Source organism: Aulonocara stuartgranti (assembly GCF_965226115.1).
Source record: "Aulonocara stuartgranti genome assembly, chromosome: 13".
Lineage (NCBI taxonomy): Eukaryota > Metazoa > Chordata > Actinopteri > Cichliformes > Cichlidae > Aulonocara > Aulonocara stuartgranti.
In genome coordinates, this window is record NC_138949.1 from 14,201,714 (window position 1) to 14,221,597 (window position 19,884).

General features: G+C 39.4%; 1 protein-coding gene across 1 annotated transcript in view; it reads right to left on the minus strand.

Annotated features, from left to right (window-relative positions):
- itga9 (integrin, alpha 9) overlaps positions 1–18,800 on the minus strand; it is a 55,002-nt gene extending 36,202 nt beyond the window's left edge. Inside the window, exons 1-10 of the mRNA XM_082556885.1 lie at positions 18,156–18,800; positions 17,747–17,874; positions 15,541–15,647; positions 13,275–13,398; positions 11,353–11,420; positions 2,299–2,428; positions 2,127–2,212; positions 1,981–2,043; positions 1,510–1,647; positions 1,052–1,157 (exon numbers count right to left, since the gene is read on the minus strand). Coding sequence (XP_082413011.1) covers positions 1,052–1,157; positions 1,510–1,647; positions 1,981–2,043; positions 2,127–2,212; positions 2,299–2,428; positions 11,353–11,420; positions 13,275–13,398; positions 15,541–15,647; positions 17,747–17,874; positions 18,156–18,343 — 1,138 coding nt within the window. The 5' untranslated portion in view covers positions 18,344–18,800. The remainder of the gene's footprint in view (positions 1–1,051; positions 1,158–1,509; positions 1,648–1,980; positions 2,044–2,126; positions 2,213–2,298; positions 2,429–11,352; positions 11,421–13,274; positions 13,399–15,540; positions 15,648–17,746; positions 17,875–18,155) is intronic.
- Positions 18,801–19,884: the final 1,084 nt, after the last annotated feature.

Consider the following 19,884-nt stretch of genomic DNA (forward strand, 5'->3'; position numbering starts at 1 on the left):
GAAACACCCTCCCATTAGCCCTTTTCAGCAGAAAATCAGATATAAACTTGCTTTTACAAACCAAAACACCTCTACGCCATGTGGTGCAGCACAGCGATGTAGAAATGGTAAAAGAATTTTTAAGGAAGCATTACAGAGATTGAATTCAAGTCTTGAAGTCGTCAGTGTGAGTCTACAGTAGTTCTTGCTAATTAAATGGCAGCAGTTAGGTTGTAAATAATCGCCCGCCAGGCAGCGAGTGTGTCTGTGGCGAGTGAGTGACGAGTTACAAGATGAGTTATGCTTCCCAGCTGCCATCTTTCTCGGCAGACTCACACATGCTGTGCCAGGCTGCAAGCCTCTGGGCATATCTCACACGGAGATGAAACCAGGCAGGCAGAAGCTTCCAGCTTGGAGTTGGAGATAGAAGCCAAGTGGAGCCCTTCAGAGCGGAGCCAAGCGAGGGAAGAGCAGACAGAATAAATGTATGTCTGCGTGCGTGTGGGTGATTCGGTTTGGGACTCCGTACCCAAAAGGGTAAGAGAGGGCAGTACTCTCTACTTGCCACAGCATATTAATAAAAAAAATGTGTGTGGAAATGAGGGGTTTTGTCACACTTACTGGGCGACCATCGCTCGCTTGTGAGCTGAAGGGAAGAGTATAAACAGTGTGACTTCATTATCCTTTACATGACAGGAGAAAAGGCTTTGTTTCATGACATCAGGGCAATGTCAGTGTAACTGCACCGCTGCCACTATGTGTTTGTCATTCTTCAAACTGCAGATTAATGGTCCACTGGAGAATTTTGTAAGGCCACAGCTTTGCTCTGATCTGTCAGCAGTGACAGATGAGAGGTCAGATATGTCTTCTTTGGTTGAGCCTCTGAGCTATTGTTTAAGCATTAAAAAGACTATGAAAGATTTTTATAAAAACAAAACAAAACAAACCCCAGATGTGAAGTTTCTCTTTCGTTTACAGCTTCACATGCCGTTGAGGCTCACCTAAAAGCTTCATATAATTAAATCTTTCATTTGCAAAGCAGAAAGCTTTAAAAACATTGCTTTGCACCGACCTTGATAGCCGTCGTCATCTATGTCTCCGATTGCGGCAATGCATTCTCCGAAGTGTGCATTGAAAGCGCTATCGCCAGTCAACACGCCATCCTCTTCCATGACCCCCTAAAAACAAAATCAGGCAAGAGAATAATTTATATCCAGATCCAGCAGAGGAAAAAAAGAAAGCTGCAGTTACACAATTGCAGCTTTTATTTGATTAAATTAATTGGCCACCACTGCAGATAGCAGCCTTTCACCCAAATGACTTAACCAAGAAGTCGCTCTTGTTGCAATAACGCTTACACATACAGTGTACAAACAGGAGCGGTTAAATAACACCACTGCTGAATCTCACCCCACTCCACTCCACTGTTTATTATATGATAACCACAGTCAGGAAATAATAATGGAAATATAATAAAACAAGTCTGCAAGCTATGCTCTCATGTTCCTGCTGACTCCAGTTTCCACTCACGTTCCCTCTGCTGAGGTACACAGACACCTGGCCCTCATCCCTGAGCTGGCTGTGCATTGGTGCCCCCACCAGCAGGTCCGACAGGCCGTCCTGGTTCAGATCAACTGCACACAATGAGGAGCCAAAGTAAGAGCCCATCTGGAACCAAGGTGAGCCACAAAGCAATGGGTCAGATCACAGAAACACGAACGGTTCATTCATTTCACACACAGCTCACATCTAAACAGGATTATTTCTGCTTTTATGGACCAATATTAAAGGAATAACAACACAGCTTCAAGCTGCCTCGAATTTCTTTTAGTTACTCTGAATGAAAAACATTAGCCCCCCCCCCCCCGGCTGTAGTTTGTGGCAAGCGTGCTCCTTTCTTTTTCAAACAGTGTATTTCTGGCAACAAAACAGTTAGAGCAGTGTGTCTGGAAGAGTCAATGATTCCTCAGGCACACTGGGACCACACATTCATGCTCATACCATTTTCCCTGAGGCTTGAAAACTCTTCACCAAAGATGCACCATCAATTTTAAAAATATAAACCTGAAAAAACAAAAAAACAGAATCACTTCAGCAACCGACACAAAAGGACTTCGAATGGCTGAAAATGAAGATGAAAGCACTACTTTTCCGCTGCTGCTGTGCTGAGGAGCCCCTGCAGCGATGTCTATTACATTAGGAGAGGAGAAGTGTCCAGCAGTCACAGCATAGCCTGGAGACAGAGACAATAATTTGTTGCAGCCGCCTCTGTCCTGATGTATGTCATTTAACATTATATTCTCATTAACCTGCTCTCACCAAGGTAGCTGTATCTGTGGGAGTCAATGTTGTCTTTGTTCAGGCTATAGAAGGAGTCAGAAGTCAGGTTGTACACCTTGACCGTCCCAGTCCAGTAGTATGACCCCGGTGCCCCCATTACCACCAGCTCCTGAAAATGAGACAGCCGCATATTCATGCAGATAAAAGTGGCAGGGATTCACCCCCTGTGTGCACTGCAATAGCCTGCTGCAGAGAGGGGGAGGAAAAAAAAGGAAAACGCTGTCGGGTGAACATCTGGTTAACCAACAGCCACAGAATGGTTTTCACTATCTGTCCTTAAACACACATGCAGCAGTATCAGCTTTCCTTGCTGCGATGGAGACTTTCCTCCCTTGAAGGAAATCTAAAAGCTGTGAAATGAAGTTGCTCAAAGATTTTTCTTGTAACGGTTCACGGATATTTAAGCTGACAACGGAACAGCAATAAAGATGCTCTGTTTGGACTACGCCTGAGTCGGTTGTAAAGGAGGATGTGAAGTTAGCACCGAGCGCGCTCCTTTTGTGCAAACAACATTAAAAACACAGTCAGGACCTTACTCAGCGGTATGCACTCTGTGCTGCGGTGTCAAACATCTGGGCACCACAAGGCGTACCGACCAAGGTTCAAACAAGGATAAAGGTTTAACGGTTGGACACCGTTTCTTTAAATTCTTCACATTCTTTGTAGGGGGTTCAAACACTTTAACAGATCCACACTCAGGTCGGTCATTCGTGAAAAAAAAAGGGTTTGATGATGAAGTCTCTTTGGTTTGGAAACACTAGGTTCATTGTGGAAACCAACATGGTGTCACTTAGAGCTCTCCTATGAGCAGCAGATAGCTGCTTTTTATCCAAATTATTTAACGTGGTATCATTCAGCATGGTATTATTACCCAGCTCTCCCGTGAGGTGCAGATAGCTGCCTTTTATCCAAATTATTTAACCAAGGAGTCACTCTTGTTGCAATAACTCTTAAATACAAAGTGCGCAAACAGAAGCAGTTAATCGCATCCTCCTCTCCATGCCCATGAGTTGGACAAAAGCATGTCACATACACTAAAATCTTTAGTTCCACTGAAGGCTCGCCACCTGTAGGGGTCTTTGAAGTTTATCTATGGCGATTTTACATTGGGGTTTACTTGAACAACGGAAAGATCCCCGAAACCATCTGTGAATCTGAGGCTCTGCAATGTGGCTCTGGAACACACATCTAAGAATCTGAAGCATGTGATGTTTTTGAGAACTGACAATACGGATATTGCTTGTTATTGTGTATTTGCGTGTGTGTGTGTGTGTGTGTGTGTGTGTGTGTGTGTGTGTGTGTGTGTGTGTGTGCAAATGAATTCAATTTAAAATCGATAATCAGGTACATTCTAGGCCGCCTTCTGTGTCTTTCTAAAGTTTTAAATTGCCAAAACTCACATATTTATCATGTAGTAATATAAACATTTCACTTTTCATAGTTATCCAAAATATTACAGGACCCCTAATGTGCAGTATAAATGAAAGAACAAACTTAAAAAAAAAAAACAAAGCCATGTGTTCTGCATGTGGTTTGACTGTGTTTGAGTCATTCGTGTGTATATATAAAAGCTAGTGCGCAAATTTAGAGTTCATGTTTATTTATTCATTTAAGCCTGTTAGATGGCAGCAAATAGTGGAAAATGTCCATCACATTTTTTCCATAATCCAAAGGTCTCTAGGTAATTGTGTGGATGCCCTCAATGGGCATCCACACTATTGAGTTCCTGTTTCTCTTTATTCTTTATTATTCCGGGTGTTTCCGTACACTTTTCGCCGTGGATCTACTTCCACAATTTTTGTGCTATTTTCACCGTTCAAACTCTAAACTGTTCTGCTCTTTCTGCTAATGCCGGCTATGACTTTTGGTGTTTATTACTATTATACTTTTTAAAATATTACACTTTTTTCCTTTAATTTGTCCCATTGAAATGAATGGGAAACTTCTACAATTCTGCTAAAACTTTCTTGTCTTTGAAACTTAACTACTGCCTCATACTTTCACCTAGAAACTCCATTCAAACTTTAAAATGTTCTCAAATGATTTGGCTATTCCTGTATGATTCAGCTTTTTCAGATCTTCTACCGTTTTAATCTTATCCCTCTTTGAGTTTTCAGTTGCAAAATTGTGATTTTTCAGAAAATACATGCGTTGCTATGGTTGCTATGCAATTAACTCAGAGGGGACAGTGAAACTGTTTGAATTTTCTCTTCATGTCCAAACAACTTCTTGCTACTCGCTCAATTTCCACTCAAGCCCCACAAATTATACATCAAAACGTAGGTATTTTTGCTGGCTTTCAGAAAATGTCCCTATCATTGTTGTGGGACTTTGCAAATCTCCTCAGAGTAACACAAAGTCAGAAAACTCTCCATATAAACTCAATGGAGAGTTTGTTCAAAATCACCGCTGGATTTCTCTAATGAGAGGCATTTTCAAATTGTCATATCTCCTTAACGAAGCAAAGTTAAGACATGAGGCTTGTCCCCGTATATGTTCAGACACTCCTGACGCTCACAATTCAAGAATTTCTTTCTCACCTATTACCGTTCTGAAATGAGTTGGACTTGTTTGAGGGTAGGAAATTTGTCCCTCGCTCAGATTTCATCAGATTTCAAACACTGGAAATGAGGCACTTTTTTCTCTCGTCATATCTTTTTGATGGATTTCCACAGAGCCCTGAAAATTTCCATAACTGTTCACCAAAGCCTGCTGTTTCTTATGGTGAAAGAATGATTTTGATGCTCCATATAGATTTAGAGTTACCAAAGGTTGTTTGAGCGCAAGTCAAGGCAGTTTTTGCTTCGCCTCTACTCAGTTACAGTGTATTACAAGTCATATATCTTTAATAATTTATGTTTTATCTCTGAATTATGAAGACCTGAAGATTCCCCCATCTCTTCTGAACAAAACAATGTCTGAATGACCGTTCTAGCCTCTACGGTTAGGAAATTATGGCCATTTGTTCGAGTGGAATCCTGAATGTCAGAAATACACTGAAGAAAACTCACACCTCTCTCTGTGTCTGTGTCTGTGTGTGTAAGGGCTGACTACAGCAGGTGCAGCTAATTTAACTGACCTACATATACCAAGCCCAGACTCTCCACAGCTCCTCTTCCCTTTACTGTCTGTGTATGTGTGTCTGTGTATCAATATTTCTCCTATGTTTAAGTATTACTCCTCAATCATAGTATTTCTGCTAAAACAAAGTACTTCTGCTACATCTCAGTACTTCTGCTAAATCATAGTATTTTTGCTAAATCATAGTATATTTGCAGAATCATGGTATTTGTGCAAAATCATGGTTTTGAGGCCAAATCATAATATTTCTGTTATTTTATAATATATGTGCTGAATATATTATATGTGCCAAATCATAGTATTTATCCCAAATTATAGTATTTATGCCAAATTACAGTATTTCTGCTAAAAAGCAGAAATAGTCCTTTTTAGCAGGAATTTCTGCCAAAAGACAGTATTTATGTTAAAACATAGTATTTCTGCTAAATCAGAGTATTCCTGCCAAATCATAGTATTTGTACTGAAACATAGTACTTCTGCCCAATCATAGTATTTGTACTGAATGATAGTACTTGTGCCAAATCATAGTATTTGTTCCAAAGCATTGTATTTGTATGGAGTCATAGTATTCCTTCTAAATCATAGTATTTCAATTAAATCTCAGTAGTTTTGTTAAAATGCAGTATTATTGCCAAATCATAGTATTTGTACCCAATCATAGTATTTTTGCCAAATCGTGGTATTTGTGCCCAATTAATAATTCTGTTATGTTATAGTATTACTACTAAGTCGTAGAATATCTGTTATGTTATAGTGTATCTGCGAAATATAGTATGTGTGCCAAATCATAGTATTTATACCAAATTACAGTATCTGTGCTAAAACATAGTATTTCTGCCATATTGTGGTATTTGTGCAAGAACATTGAACTGTTATGTTATAGTATTACTACTAAGTCATAGTATTTCTGCGTTGTTATAGTATTTGTGCTAAAACGTAGTATCTCTGCCAAGTCATAGAATTACTGCAATTTCATAGTTTTTTTAGGAAATCTGTTATGTTATAGTATTACTACTAAGTCATAGTATTTCTGCCAAATCATAGTATTTGTGCCAAAGCATCGTATTTGTATGGAGTCATAGTATTTCAATCAAATCTCAGTAGTTGTTGTTAAAACGCAGTATTATTGCCAAATCATAGTATTTGTACCCAATCTTAGTATTTCTGCTAAATCATAGCATTTGTTCCAAATCATGGTATTTGTGCAAAAACATAGTATGTCTGCAAAACCATAGTATATCTCTTATGTTATAGTATTACTACTAAGGCATAGTATTTCTGCCAAATCATAGTATTTGTACTAAATCATAGTACTTGTGCCAAATCATAGTATTTGTTGCACATCATAGTATTGGAACCAAAACATAGTATTTCTCCCAAAGCATCGTATTTGTATGGAGTAATAGTATTTCTTCTAAATCATAGTATTTCAATCAAATCTCAGTAGTTGTGTTAAAATGCAGTATTATTGCCAAATCATAGTATTTGTACCCAATCATAGTATTTTTGCCAAATCGTGGTATTTGTGCCCAATTAATAATTCTGTTATGTTATAGTATTACTACTAAGTCGTAGAATATCTGTTATGTTATAGTGTATCTGCGGAATATAGTATGTGTGCCAAATCATAGTATTTGTGCTAAAACATAGTATTTCTGCCATATTGTGGTATTTGTGCAAGAACATTGAACTGTTATGTTATAGTATTACTACTAAGTCATAGTATTTCTGCGTTGTTATAGTATTTGTGCTAAAACGTAGTATCTCTGCCAAGTCATAGAATTACTGCAATTTCATAGTTTTTTTTAGGAAATCTGTTATGTTATAGTATTACTACTAAGTCATAGTATTTCTGCCAAATCATAGTATTTGTGCCAAAGCATCGTATTTGTATGGAGTCATAGTATTTCTTCTAAATCATAGTATTTCAATCAAATCTCAGTAGTTGTTGTTAAAACGCAGTATTATTGCCAAATCATAGTATTTGAACCCAATCATAGTATTTCTGCTAAATCACAGCATTTGTGCCAAATCATGGTATTTGTGCAAAAACATAGTATGTCTGCAAAACCATAGTATATCTCTTATGTTATAGTATTACTACTAAGGCATAGTATTTATGCCAAATCATAGTATTTATGCCAAATTACAGTATTTCTGCTAAAACGCAGAAATACTACCTTTTAGCAGGAATTTCTACCAAAAGATAGTACGTCTGCTAAATCAGAGTATTTCTGCCAAATCATAGTATTTGTACTAAATCATAGTACTTGTGCCAAATCATAGTATTTGTACCCAATCATAGTATTTTTGCCATGTCATCATATTTGTGCTGAATCATGGCATTTTTGCCAAATCGTGGTATTTGTGCCCAAATAATAATTCTGTTATGTTATAGTATTACTACTAAGTTTTAGAATATCTGTTATGTTATAGTGTATCTGCGGAATATAGTATGTGTGCCAAATCATAGTATTTATACCAAATCACAGTATTTGTGCTAAAACATAGTATTTCTGCCATATTGTGGTATTTGTGCAAGAACATTGAACTGTTATGTTATAGTATTACTACTAAGTCATAGTATTTCTGCGTTGTTATAGTATTTGTGCTAAAGCGTAGTATCTCTGCCAAGTCATAGAATTACTGCAATTTCATAGTTTTTTTAGGAAATCTGTTATGTTATAGTATTACTACTCAGTCATAGTATTTCTGCCAAATCATAGTATTTGTGTGAATTTGAATACTGTATTATCACTGTATTATGTAGTGGCTAAGTAGGGGCTGTTTACTAAGTGCATCAGTGTAAATAGGTCATCTCTTGTGTTGGAGTGCCCTCTTGTGGCGCCTTTTGGGTAGTGCCTTAGTAAACGGGAACCCTGTAAAAAGTGGTATCAGACTGATTTGTAGTGGAGGAATTTGTTGCCAGTTTTCTTAATCTTTAATCTGTATGCATGTTGTAATGCATACCCTGTTCTTAATCATAGAAACCACACCATATCACCTCTCCACATCCTCCTACTGTATGCCATACCTCCCTGTACCATCCATCTGACCGCAATAAACTCCACCTGTGGTAATCTAATCCCTGGATGTCAGCCTCTCCTTCTGACCGAGGATAGTTACTATTGCAGCACCATCCAGCATTAAACTGACGTACACCATTCTGTACAATAGTATTTGTGCTAAAAAGTAGTATTTCTGCCAAATCATAGTATTACTGCTATTTCATACTATTTAAGCGAAATTACAGTGTTTCTGCAAAAACACTGCATTTCTGCTAAATCATAGTATTTCTGTAAACTTATAGTACTTGTACTCAATTATAGTATTTGTGACAAAGTGTAGTATTTGTTCCAAAACATAGTATTACTGGTAAATCATAGTATTTGAGCCAAATCATAGTATTTGTGCTAAAACATAGTATTTCTTCCAAATCATAGTATTTGTGTCAAAGCATAGTATTTCTTCCAAATCATAGTATAACTGCACAATAAAGGTTCTTGAGCCACATCAGTGTTTGTGCCAAATCTTAGTATTTCTTCTAAATCCTAGTAATTCTGCTCAATGATAGAATTTCTGCTATGCTGTAGTACTTTTTTCCTAGATTGTAGTACTTCTGCTAAGTCAAAGTATTTCATGTAAATCATAGTATTTCTACCAAGTCCCAGTGTTTCTACTAAATCATAAATAATGTTTTAGCACAAATTGTAGGATTTGGCAGAATATTCTGTGTTCCAGCACAAATGCTATGATTTGGCAGGAAAAAAAATATTATTTAGTTTAAATGCTAAGTTTTAGCAGAAATACTATGTTTAAACTTTAAAATATTCTGCTATTTCTGCTGATGTTTGTTATGACTTTTGACCATTGAAATGAATGGAACACATTATCAATGGCCTCACTGATTTTGCATGCTGGACTGAGTTGTGTTTTAGCTCAGTGAGATAAGCGTCCGTTCTCAGACTGGGAGGCCTGGGTTCAAATCCCGCTTATGGCAACATTTCTTTCAGTCAACAGTTAAACTTTGTTAACTCTTTTCAACACAAATTTAAGCTTTTTCACCCCTTTTCAACACAATTTTCGTTTTTTTCACCACTTTTCAGCACAAATACCAGCTTTTTCAGCTGTTTTCAGCAAAAACCTCTTTTCAGCACAAATTCTGCTCATTCAACTCTTTTCAGCAAAATTTTCAGTTTTTTCTGCTGTTTTCAGAAAAAAACTCTTTTCAGCAAAATTCTTCTGATTGAACTCTTTTCAGAAGAAATTCTGCTGATTGAACTCTTTTCAGCAAAATTTTCAGAGTTTTCACCTCTTTTCTGCCCAAATTCTGCTTATTCACCTCTTCTGAAACATTTTCAGCCTTTCCACCTCTTATCAGCACAATTCTCAGCAGCTTCTGCTCATTTCAGCACAATTGTCAATCTCTCCACCTCTTCTTTGTGAGAATGACTTTGGCTCAGTGAGCTAAATAGCTGCCCTTAGACCAGGAGGGCCAGGTTTGAATCCTGCTCAGGGCAACCTTTTTTTTCAACTTTTTCAGCTTTTTTCTGCAGACATCTTCAGCGTTAAGGCATCCACACAGCATTTTCGCAGGAAATGCAAATTTTTCTAGTTTATTTTGCCTTTCCTAACAGGAGTAAATGGGAAAATCCTCACACTGGCAAACCTGAAAACGACTGGAGTTTAATAATAGTAACAGGCTACGCAGATGCTAAAATAATATTTTGCATAGCTAAAATAAAGGAGAAGTGCAAAAATGATATGAAATGAATTTCTTGCCAGTGAAAATGTTTGTTAGCCTAGGGCCACAGCTGTGCTCTGAGGACACATTTTAAGTCATTTATGGTCTACTGTACATTACTGTATGTTCCAAATTAAGCTTAACTGTAATCTGAGACATGAAAAGAACCTTTGAGGAACACATGGCTCACAGGAAAGACTTATCCTGCACATGCATTGAAAACGAGAGTCCTAAACTGGTTACAAAATACATTTTTCAATTTTTAATGAATCCCTCAAATGCATCTTTTCCCCTGTCACACTACAGTTCTGCTAAGATGCATGTAAGAGTTAATCTATTTGCACTTCCTCTCACCAACTCCACTCAGGCGGTTCACTGACTCAGTTCAATGGGGCAGCTGTGTGAAAGTGCAGCATCCACCAGTTGGAAGACCGGTGGATTGATTCCCCAGCTATACCAGTCTGCATCTTGAAGTATCCTTGGGCAAAATACTTAACCCCAAGTTGTTTCTGATGAATTGGAGCGTGTGTGCAAATGTGACAAAGGTATAGAAAAGAACGCTTGTATGAATGTGAGTGTGACTGGGTGAAAGAGGTAATAAATTTGTAGGAAACTAAGCACTTTGAGAGCTCAGGTAGAATAGAAAAGATATGTTTGGGAGAACAATAGGTATTTGTAAGATACACAAAGGTAATACACGATCATGAATGGTATCGTGTCGATACAAAGCAAGGCAAGACAAGAGCATCAAAGCCACGGAGAAAAGGAAACTCATATTTTCTTTAACGTTTTATCTCGTGGAACCACACCAGAGGTCAGGTGAGGCCGCCACATCCTTCCCTACCTATCTGCTATCTCTGAAAACATTAGCTTACAATTGTCAGCAGAGCACTGGTGGTTTTGATACAAATATATTTATCTGAGTGTAGAATTTGGACCACACCAAAGTCTTCTATAAAGGAGGATGTGATGCTACTGCTGAGAAGGCTATACGCGATCATGGATGACATCCCGTGTCAATACAAAACAAGGCATCAAAGTGACAAAGAGGCGAGCGAAGGGAAAAAGATCATTCAAATAGCCTTTTAAACATGTGGTGATGCGATGAAATATAGAAATTTACCAAACAATGAGAAGAAACACTATCTCTGTGTCAACCTGACAGAAACCGGGGGACTTCACAAAGATGAACAAGCACTGTTACTGACCTCCGTAAAAACTCCCGCTATCCCAGCTTGGCACGAGCCATGCTCTTCCCCATACTTCTGCTTATAGTCTGTAAGAGAAAACAAACCACAAATTATTTCACTGTGTGCCTGAGCCAGCGTTTACTGGAGTTTTTCTTGCATTCCATATGGAGCTAGTCAAAGTCCCAGTCCCATCCAAGAAGAGTCTGGGGGCAGAAAGCAGACTGAAAGAAGGGGTGCAACACCACATTCAATGAAACGACCTCTCACATGCGCTCTCAGGTTACGAAAATATTGAGCTTGGATCGGCACAAAATGCACTGTAAATATGGTCCCATGCAAAGTGTGTCTGGCCTCTCTCCCTGCAACTGCTGGCAACATGAGTCACCAAAGGAAGTGATTTCCTGACCTGGGAGCATGATTAAGGTGTAAACCAGGCTTTCATAAGTAGCTCTGAGTCACATAACAAAACATGTGAAGAACACATTTACAAGAGTGGCCATTAAATGCTTTACAGCACATTATTTTTCAAATGGAACTTCATTTTTAGTGTTGTAGCGGGCGCCCGCACTAAAACAACCTGCAGGACAAATGGATTTGATTTACTGCAATCATAACAAAATTGAATTTCTCTAACTTGAGCAAATCTTTGCTTAAAAGCACCTGATTTCGGCGAAGTTAAGCCAAAATCTGCATCGTAAGACCACTTCAATAAATTTGCCAGCACTATACCTTTGTGAAAATAATTTTCTTTGGCTAAGTGGTGCAAAACGGAAGACAAACTCTGCACTTCCACAGGTCAAATGCTCGTATATTTGGCTTCGCAAACTGGGTGTCCTTTCGTAGCCGCAGCTGGCTCTTGCCAAAGTTGAACTTGAGGGAGAGAAATCACACTTTAGGGCTCGCCCACTACCGTTCCCCGGTGCCAGGACACCAATCAGAAATCAGAGGCAGACGTGGGGCTTTTACAGTGACGTTCCTGGCTACAGAAATAATGTGCCGTGAAAATATGTAAAAGGGAAAGGATGAACAAAACAAACCGGTTATTCCAAACCTGGGAGCCTGGGCCTCTTACAGAGTCCCACAGTCTGTGTGATTATCTAAAGGGATGTTAAATTATTAAAGGGATCTGAAATAAAAACTAGAGAGTATCTCACTAGCTGTGGCACCACTGAGTTCTGCCGTCTCAGTGTCCCCTGGCACTCTATGGGTCAGACCTCACCAGTTTTTTATATAGACCTTGATTTTCATTTTAACTATAAGTGTATAAGCGTACCTTTACATGATTGACAGCTCAGAATATTCCATATTTAACTTATAGTAAGCCTCTGTGCAGCCTCTCTTTGAAACAAGCTCCCTTCTCTTTCCCTGTGAGCCACCTTTCCTTTGATTGGCTGCCCCTCACAAGCCCCTGATATAGGATTCCTCCCTCCTCTTTTTGTCATCATAAAGAGCCAAGAGTAAAAGTAAAGAGCAGTCTAAAACCATACTTGGACTTCATTATTAAACCTACATTTTATAAACTCAACCAAGAAGGTCATGTGCCTCCGCCATTGGTTGGTTAGTCATTTTTTCAGCAGGGTTATGAAAAGCTACCAATCTGATTTTCATGAAACTTGGAATGAAGCATTAGCTGAGGAGAAATGGGTTGATTGCTGGTGCAGATCCAGACTGTGTTGCAAAAATATCAAGACACTTATGCAGTTTTGGCAGCAGATTGGCAAAGGTCTGGCTTTCAGGGTTGTTTTTCTGGTACTTTCCAGACACAAAAAAATGATGGAACAAGCTAAGGTCATAACCAAAGTCTACGCTTTGATTTCAGATGGATTTAGTTGATTAAGCTTCTGGAATTCAGTGACAAGCTCTCTCGCCCCAATTCAGAATGATTTAAAATAAAGAAAAGCCCCAACAACATGAGTGCTGTGATTTTGCTTGTACTATACCTTCATAACAGGGGATAAGTGGTTTTGTCCCACGCTGGAGCGTTGGGGGAATGATGGAGCAGTATCCATGCGGAAGGATATGCTCTGACTCGTAGAAGACGTTTTTCCAGCGGTGAGCACAAGCCTGTGAGAGAAAAGCATTAGTGAACAACACATACGCATTTCCGTAAACACAAACAGCTCAAACTCCAGGCAGGCGTTGATCAGCAGTGACGACTGAAGCCCCCTTTTTCTCGCTGGCCTGGAGTCAGCGCGTCTCTGTGGCTGTCAAATGATCGTCAATGAGAGGGGGAATTAAAGCCCATCCATAACCCTGACCATAACAGCCATGGTCTGTGGTGTGAATATCTCGAGATCTGTCTTTCCCATGCAGCATTTGAACGCTCAAGCGAGAAAATGTTCACATCAATGACTGTTCGTTTTAAAAGTTTTAATTTCAGGACGGCTCCTCCGGGTTTTTGCGAGTGAGAGAGACAGGGAGGCCAAAAGTTCAGAAAAGCACACGCAGCGAAAAAATAAAGTGGATCAAAAGACAAAGAAGCAAACTTCTCCTGCATTAAACTGCTGTGGAAAAGTGGAGTGCATGAACGGTACAGGGGGTAATTCTCCAAACAATACTTTCCACTGTGTTTTTCAAAAATATAACAGCCAAGTGTTTGGTAAGCAAAAGGAATACAGAGCAGATTTTACAAATTTTGCACAAAAGAGGCCACATAAATGTGTAAATGTGGTAATAATTTAGGACCCTGGGGGGAATGGTGGTGGAGCCCCTGTGGCTCTGGGGACAGCTTTGGATGCCTCTGTGCACACAGAGTCCACTTCATTTCCCTCCCCAAAAGAACCCACCCTCCCTAACTCCAAAAACACACACACATAGCCAGTCTCAGTGAAAACAAGAGCTTGGCAGATTGTGGGCATACAAAACGCATCAGATGACTGTCTGGAAGCAAGATGCTACGTTGAAAAACCCTTGTGTTTCGAAGGAAAACTTGGCCAACAGAAGTAACAATATCAGTATAAACTCAGAAGCAGATTTTTTTTTCTTTTTTAAGATCCATCAGCTGATATAAACATAGCAAAAAGGCAGCTGACACGCTCCGCAGCAACTGAGAATTTCATGGTTGGAGTATGGAATCTGTGCTGTTGTCATGTTCCTGTTCAGTTTTAAAAGACCTCGCTGGTCACAAACAAAAAGGCCTCCACTGAAAGCGCAGATGAAATCACCACTGTACACATCTGCCAAACAGCCGTTTCCCTTCATGAGTTCATTCAGATGAGATTTTTAAAAAGAAGAAAAAAAGGAAAAAAAAGAGGCCCATCAACACGTGGCTCTGGAAAGCCACCACCTTTATTTTATCATAAGCCTCGACCTAATGGCCAGAGAGTGTGCAGCTACTCGGTGTGTTGTTATACAACGCTAAGCTCAAATTCCCAACGCTGACAGCTCCAAGAAGTCTTCACATTTTCACTGATGGGTAAAGCCAAAGGTATTGGTTTGAAAATTGTGCCAGTACATTCCAGTGAGGTATTAAAGAAATGGACCGGAGAGGTTTGGATGGATGAAAAGTTATCGGGATGTCTTTGAGCAACAGGTATTCAAACATGAGAGAGCTGCCCACCCACCTGACGCCTTCAAACTCTCCTGCATTGCCACTAGTTTCCGCGCTGCCCACCGCAGGAGGCGGGGGGTTAATATTTAATGAAAAGCCGCTCTTGGATGGGACCGCCGCAGAGGGGCCGAAGCCTAAACAAACTTTGCCAGCTGCCCTATGATCTTTGTGCAAACACTTAGCAAAGCGCCCCTGGGATTAGCACCATTTGAATCCTCTAAACCAGGTTCTCCTTTCTTTTGTTTTAACTAACAGTCTGCTTTTTTTATTTAAAAAAAAAAACCTGTTCCAGTGACTCTTCCAGCTCCACACACGAGGTGAATGTTTCACAGAATTATGTAACCACACAGTCGATTCCAGCTGATGTTACTCCACTTTTGAATAGAAAATCATTCCGATTCATTATTTAAATTCTTCGTTTTGTTTTTTTTAATTTATGGCACTAAAAGTTAGTAAGAATGTAACAAGCACACAGAAAGAAGAAGTTGTCTTCTCTTAAGAAAGACCGCAGTGGTGAGAGCTGCTGTGGTGTAACAGTGTGGTTAATGGTGACACATTTGTTACAATGATGCTGGCATAATCGGGGCTGTTTTTAAAACATGGCTTGAATTAAGCAATTTGCAGAAACGACTGTTGTGTTCTGTCCCTCTGCTCACCAGGATTTTGCCGTTGGCGCTGTCCTGGCGGGCCAGGCTGACCCCCATCCACTCATCATCTCTGTCTCCTTGGCAAGTCTTCCCACACGACTCTCTCTGCCTGTTTCCTGAAAGACAATGGGAGGAGTTTGCAGACATTGAGTCACAGGAGGGAGGACCTTTTGGAGTGGGCGACTTGTCAAGTGTCAGCTTTTAGAGATCCGGTATTTACTCTTCACTTTCTGCAGATTCTGCAAGTGATTATCACACAGCTGACCGTTTCAAAAACTGGAGATGGAAAAAAAGTCTAAGTCTAGCATATTTAACGATGATTCCTCTACAGATAGTCAATGGCATTGAGTGTACCATTTTCATTATTTTCTTAATCGACCGGTAATGTTACAATACTCAAGGTCATTATGATGTGGAAACACAGACGGTAAACAAATCCTCAAATTTGCAGTGCTTGAACAATCAAATGATTAATTTGTCAACTGTTGCAGTTCAAATTCCTTTGAAGTGACTATCTGATCCATTGACTGCCGCAGCTCCAGATCTCTGAACGAGCTTTCTAACCAAGAAACAGTCATGTGCAAAGGTTTCAGGCACTATTTTGATTCTTATCCTTGGCTATCACTGGTGAGGTGTCAGATTGGTCCCAAATTCATTCTACAGCATGGCAACCGCAGACGTGCACTCAGAGTCACAAAGATCTGTCTTCACCAGCAACATCTACCAGCACATGGTATGGCCTCCACACGCCTCTGATCTCAACATCCCAAGTCAGCTTGGGATTACATGGATTTAGGCTGTCATGACGAGAAAGCCTAAATCCACAGAAGAGCTTTGGCGAGTCCTCTAAGATCGGAACGACCCTCACTACTCAAAAACGCAAAAGTCTCAAGTCGTCCTTCTTCTTTTTTTCTTTTTTTTTACATTTTTATGAGGAAAATGAGAAATAGGTTCAACATTTATTGACACATTGAAACAAGTTATTAAAAGATACACTTTAAAATGGATTCTTTGATAAGCTGCATGCGATGTACAGACACAGCACTGATTCATCTCCTGAGTTACGTGCCTTTTGCTTGAGTGATTCATAGCTCAGTGTAAAGTGGTTCAACAAGTAAAAAAAACAAAAACACAGTCAGGTGCAAGAACTGAATGAAAATGAGTTAAAAAGCAAGTTAAAAAAGTAAAATAACTTGAGAAAGCCTTTTACCTCAAGTTTATTGAGGAGAGCTGGTGTTTTGCTTTAAAGTTAAAGACTGATCACAACCAGTACTGCTTGCTTTCATTTATTAATTATAACATGTTTACAAAATTCATTGACAATTTGGTCAGTCAGCAGTTAGCAGTTAGCAGGTTCAGGAACCATCAGCACAGAAATAGGAAATCAAACTTTGAATGGAAAAATCAAGAGGACATGCAGCTTAATATAAAAGCAAATGAGTTTATGATAAAAATAAATAAAATTTAAAATAAAATAAAAACAGTAATCTGAATGCTTTATTGGTATTAGAGGTTTGAAATCCTGAACAAGCACATCGTAAGGATCATGGATCCAGGGTAAGCAAATTAAGATCAGCAGGAGAATAAAGTTACAAAAAGATAAATATCTATGTTGCATATCAGTTGTAAGCATCATTCTTCATTTCAACAATGAATCCAGTAAATTGGGAACACAGAAGAGTTTCTCTGTGTCACTGTGTTTCAGTCATATGTAGATATCTTTTGGTTACACAGTGACCAAGAATGGGGTTCATACTGAAGCCATGCATGCACCCCGTCTTTCTTAACCGCAGGAACAGAGCAGGAGGGGGGATAGGGGGGTGGGGGTCGAAGCCCCAGCTTTTGGCTCACTTGCTTGGAAAATATTAGCAAAGGCATAAATCATATTTATCAAAATATTTATACACCTCTGCACACAGAACCCACTTGTCTTTTTTTCATGTCTCGATATAGTAAGTTATGGGCTAAAAGTACAACAGCGCACAGTGTTAGCAGCAATATACGACTTCGTTATTCTGGTTAAACAAAACAGAGGCGTGGGGGAGTTTATGCAATAAATCAGTAGTAGCAGGAGGACAGCACCGGGTAGTGGTTTTTTAAAAAAAATATATATAAAATAAACGAATCTGTTATAACCTGTGTGTATGACCGAATGCATTGCCTGCTTCAGCATTGTGTGGTGTTTGTATGGATGCTGTGGGTTTGTGTGACTGACCTCTTCCCAGATCCATCTCTGTGCAGCGGCGATCAGGGTTGCTGTGAACTCGACACTTATATAGAGCTCCGGGAGACTGCACAGAGCTACTGTAGGAAGAGTTTGCCTTTGGTGCCCCGACTATTACCCTGCATCCACGACAAGAAATGAGAGGAAGGACACAGATATGCTTTTTTTTTTAAACCCCCCCAGAACACTTTAACATACATCTCTTTAATACATTACTGACACCTAAAAATGGGAAATCCTATTGCAGGCAGTGAATTTAGAATGCAAATAGTGCGGGCTGTTACAAGTACTTTTAAGTATCTGGGTGTGGATGCAAGTTGGGCTCAAGAGACATTTAAACTTTGACGACAAAAACACAAATCCATTGCATCGCTGTCGGAAAATGCAAAATGGGACTCACCAGCGTGTGTTGTCGTGATAATGCTCCAGCACAGAATAGCCGAAAAAACTAGAATTTGGTCCGCGGAACACCAAAGGATGTTCTAAGTCTATGTTGTAAGAATAAGCCATTGAAATGGAGAGATAAACATAAAAAACATTCCGTACTCCCGTCCTGTATCTCCGCGGAGGAGCCATCCCTTTGCGCATCGTGCGTAATAACGCAGTAGTTTCCCCAAAAATAAAAATAAAAGTGAGGGACAGAAAAAGCCAATAAGGAGTAGTGAGCTATTCAGTGGGCAAACTGTTATAAGCTATCTTTCAAGTATTTTCCGGGTCTTGCAGAGCATGTAGACTGTGATGGCATGAGGAAAGAGTCGCAACGGAAAAGTTAACGTTCCGGTAAATAACGGTGCGTCAGCTTCTCTCCATTCTGTGTCAATCTGAGGAGGTTCTCGCTCGCAGGCTGGCTGTCGCTGAGATAAATGCAGTCAGCTGTCAAGTTAGTGAAAGATTTCATGGAAGTAAGGGAAGTTCTACTTAAAATAAGAGCATCGCTGTTTGGTTTAATCACCGTTCTGACGTTAGAAGAAAAGTCGAGGTTTTAGTGTGAAAGGAGCAGCCGGAATGAGTTTTTTTTTTTCTTATTGTGGTCCAGGGACGCTGGTAACGTGGTCACGGAGAAACGAGAATGGTTTAGAAAGCATCACATTTCACCCGTGGGCTCTGGGGGGCTTTGGATTCTCCAAAACCGAGGGATGAGGGCGCACTGCTGCCCCCTGACGTTTTCCCGTCACGTTGAACAGTGACAGCTTCATCATTTTTAAAAGTTACAGGTTTCATTTCCATCTTATTGACTGTTACTTATTGAGGATTCTTTATTAAAATCATTCAAACTCAAACTGAACTCAAAAGTCAAATAAAAGCAAAAGAAAACGCAAAGACTGAAGAATCATTTGGAAAAATCATTTTAACTTTTCTGCATTTCTTTCATTTATCAGTTTTATCTATACTAGTCTGGGAACTGCTGTTTTGCAGTGCATTACTTGTGCAACAGGCTTTTAGATACATATACTGATTAACAAATAGTATGTCCAATCAGCATATAAACTGATAAACTGACCTCTGTATCCAGCTGTTTGTTACAAGCTGGGTCTGTAAACTTGTTTTCTGCACTCTGCTCCTATTTTTATGTATTCACTGCTTTGCATGTTGAGAACTCTACACAACAAATCATGTGCAGTTTGCTGAAAGGCCAGTTGGAAAATCAGCTGATGTATTTGGAGATAATCTTCTGGGAATCATTAACTCTGACTTTAAACATACAGCATGTCATTTATGAGTTGCCAATTCCATTTGCAACATACATTTGGAGTTGGTGATATGCCATTTTTTAATTGAAGTTAAAAGTAAGCAATCTTTAAACACATTTCTAAAAGTGATTTAGGACATTTGCTCATGCCACATTTAATTTAATGTCTGTAAATGTATACATATAAGGAACAGGCAGATCCTTAAATGTGTCCATATACAGAATCAACAGCAAATTTCTTTCCGATTCTCATTACATGAAAGTGTCAGTGGTCTAATATACTTGTGTGTTGTCTGTACTTCTAATGTGGAGAAAAAGAATAAAGGTCAGGCAAAGTAGAGTGAGAGATCTGTAAACCCAGATTTGTTGTTTTCATTCAGTCTTTTTAACCAGGTGTTAACAGTCCTCAGTCAGACACTGGGACTAATGCAAAGACAGG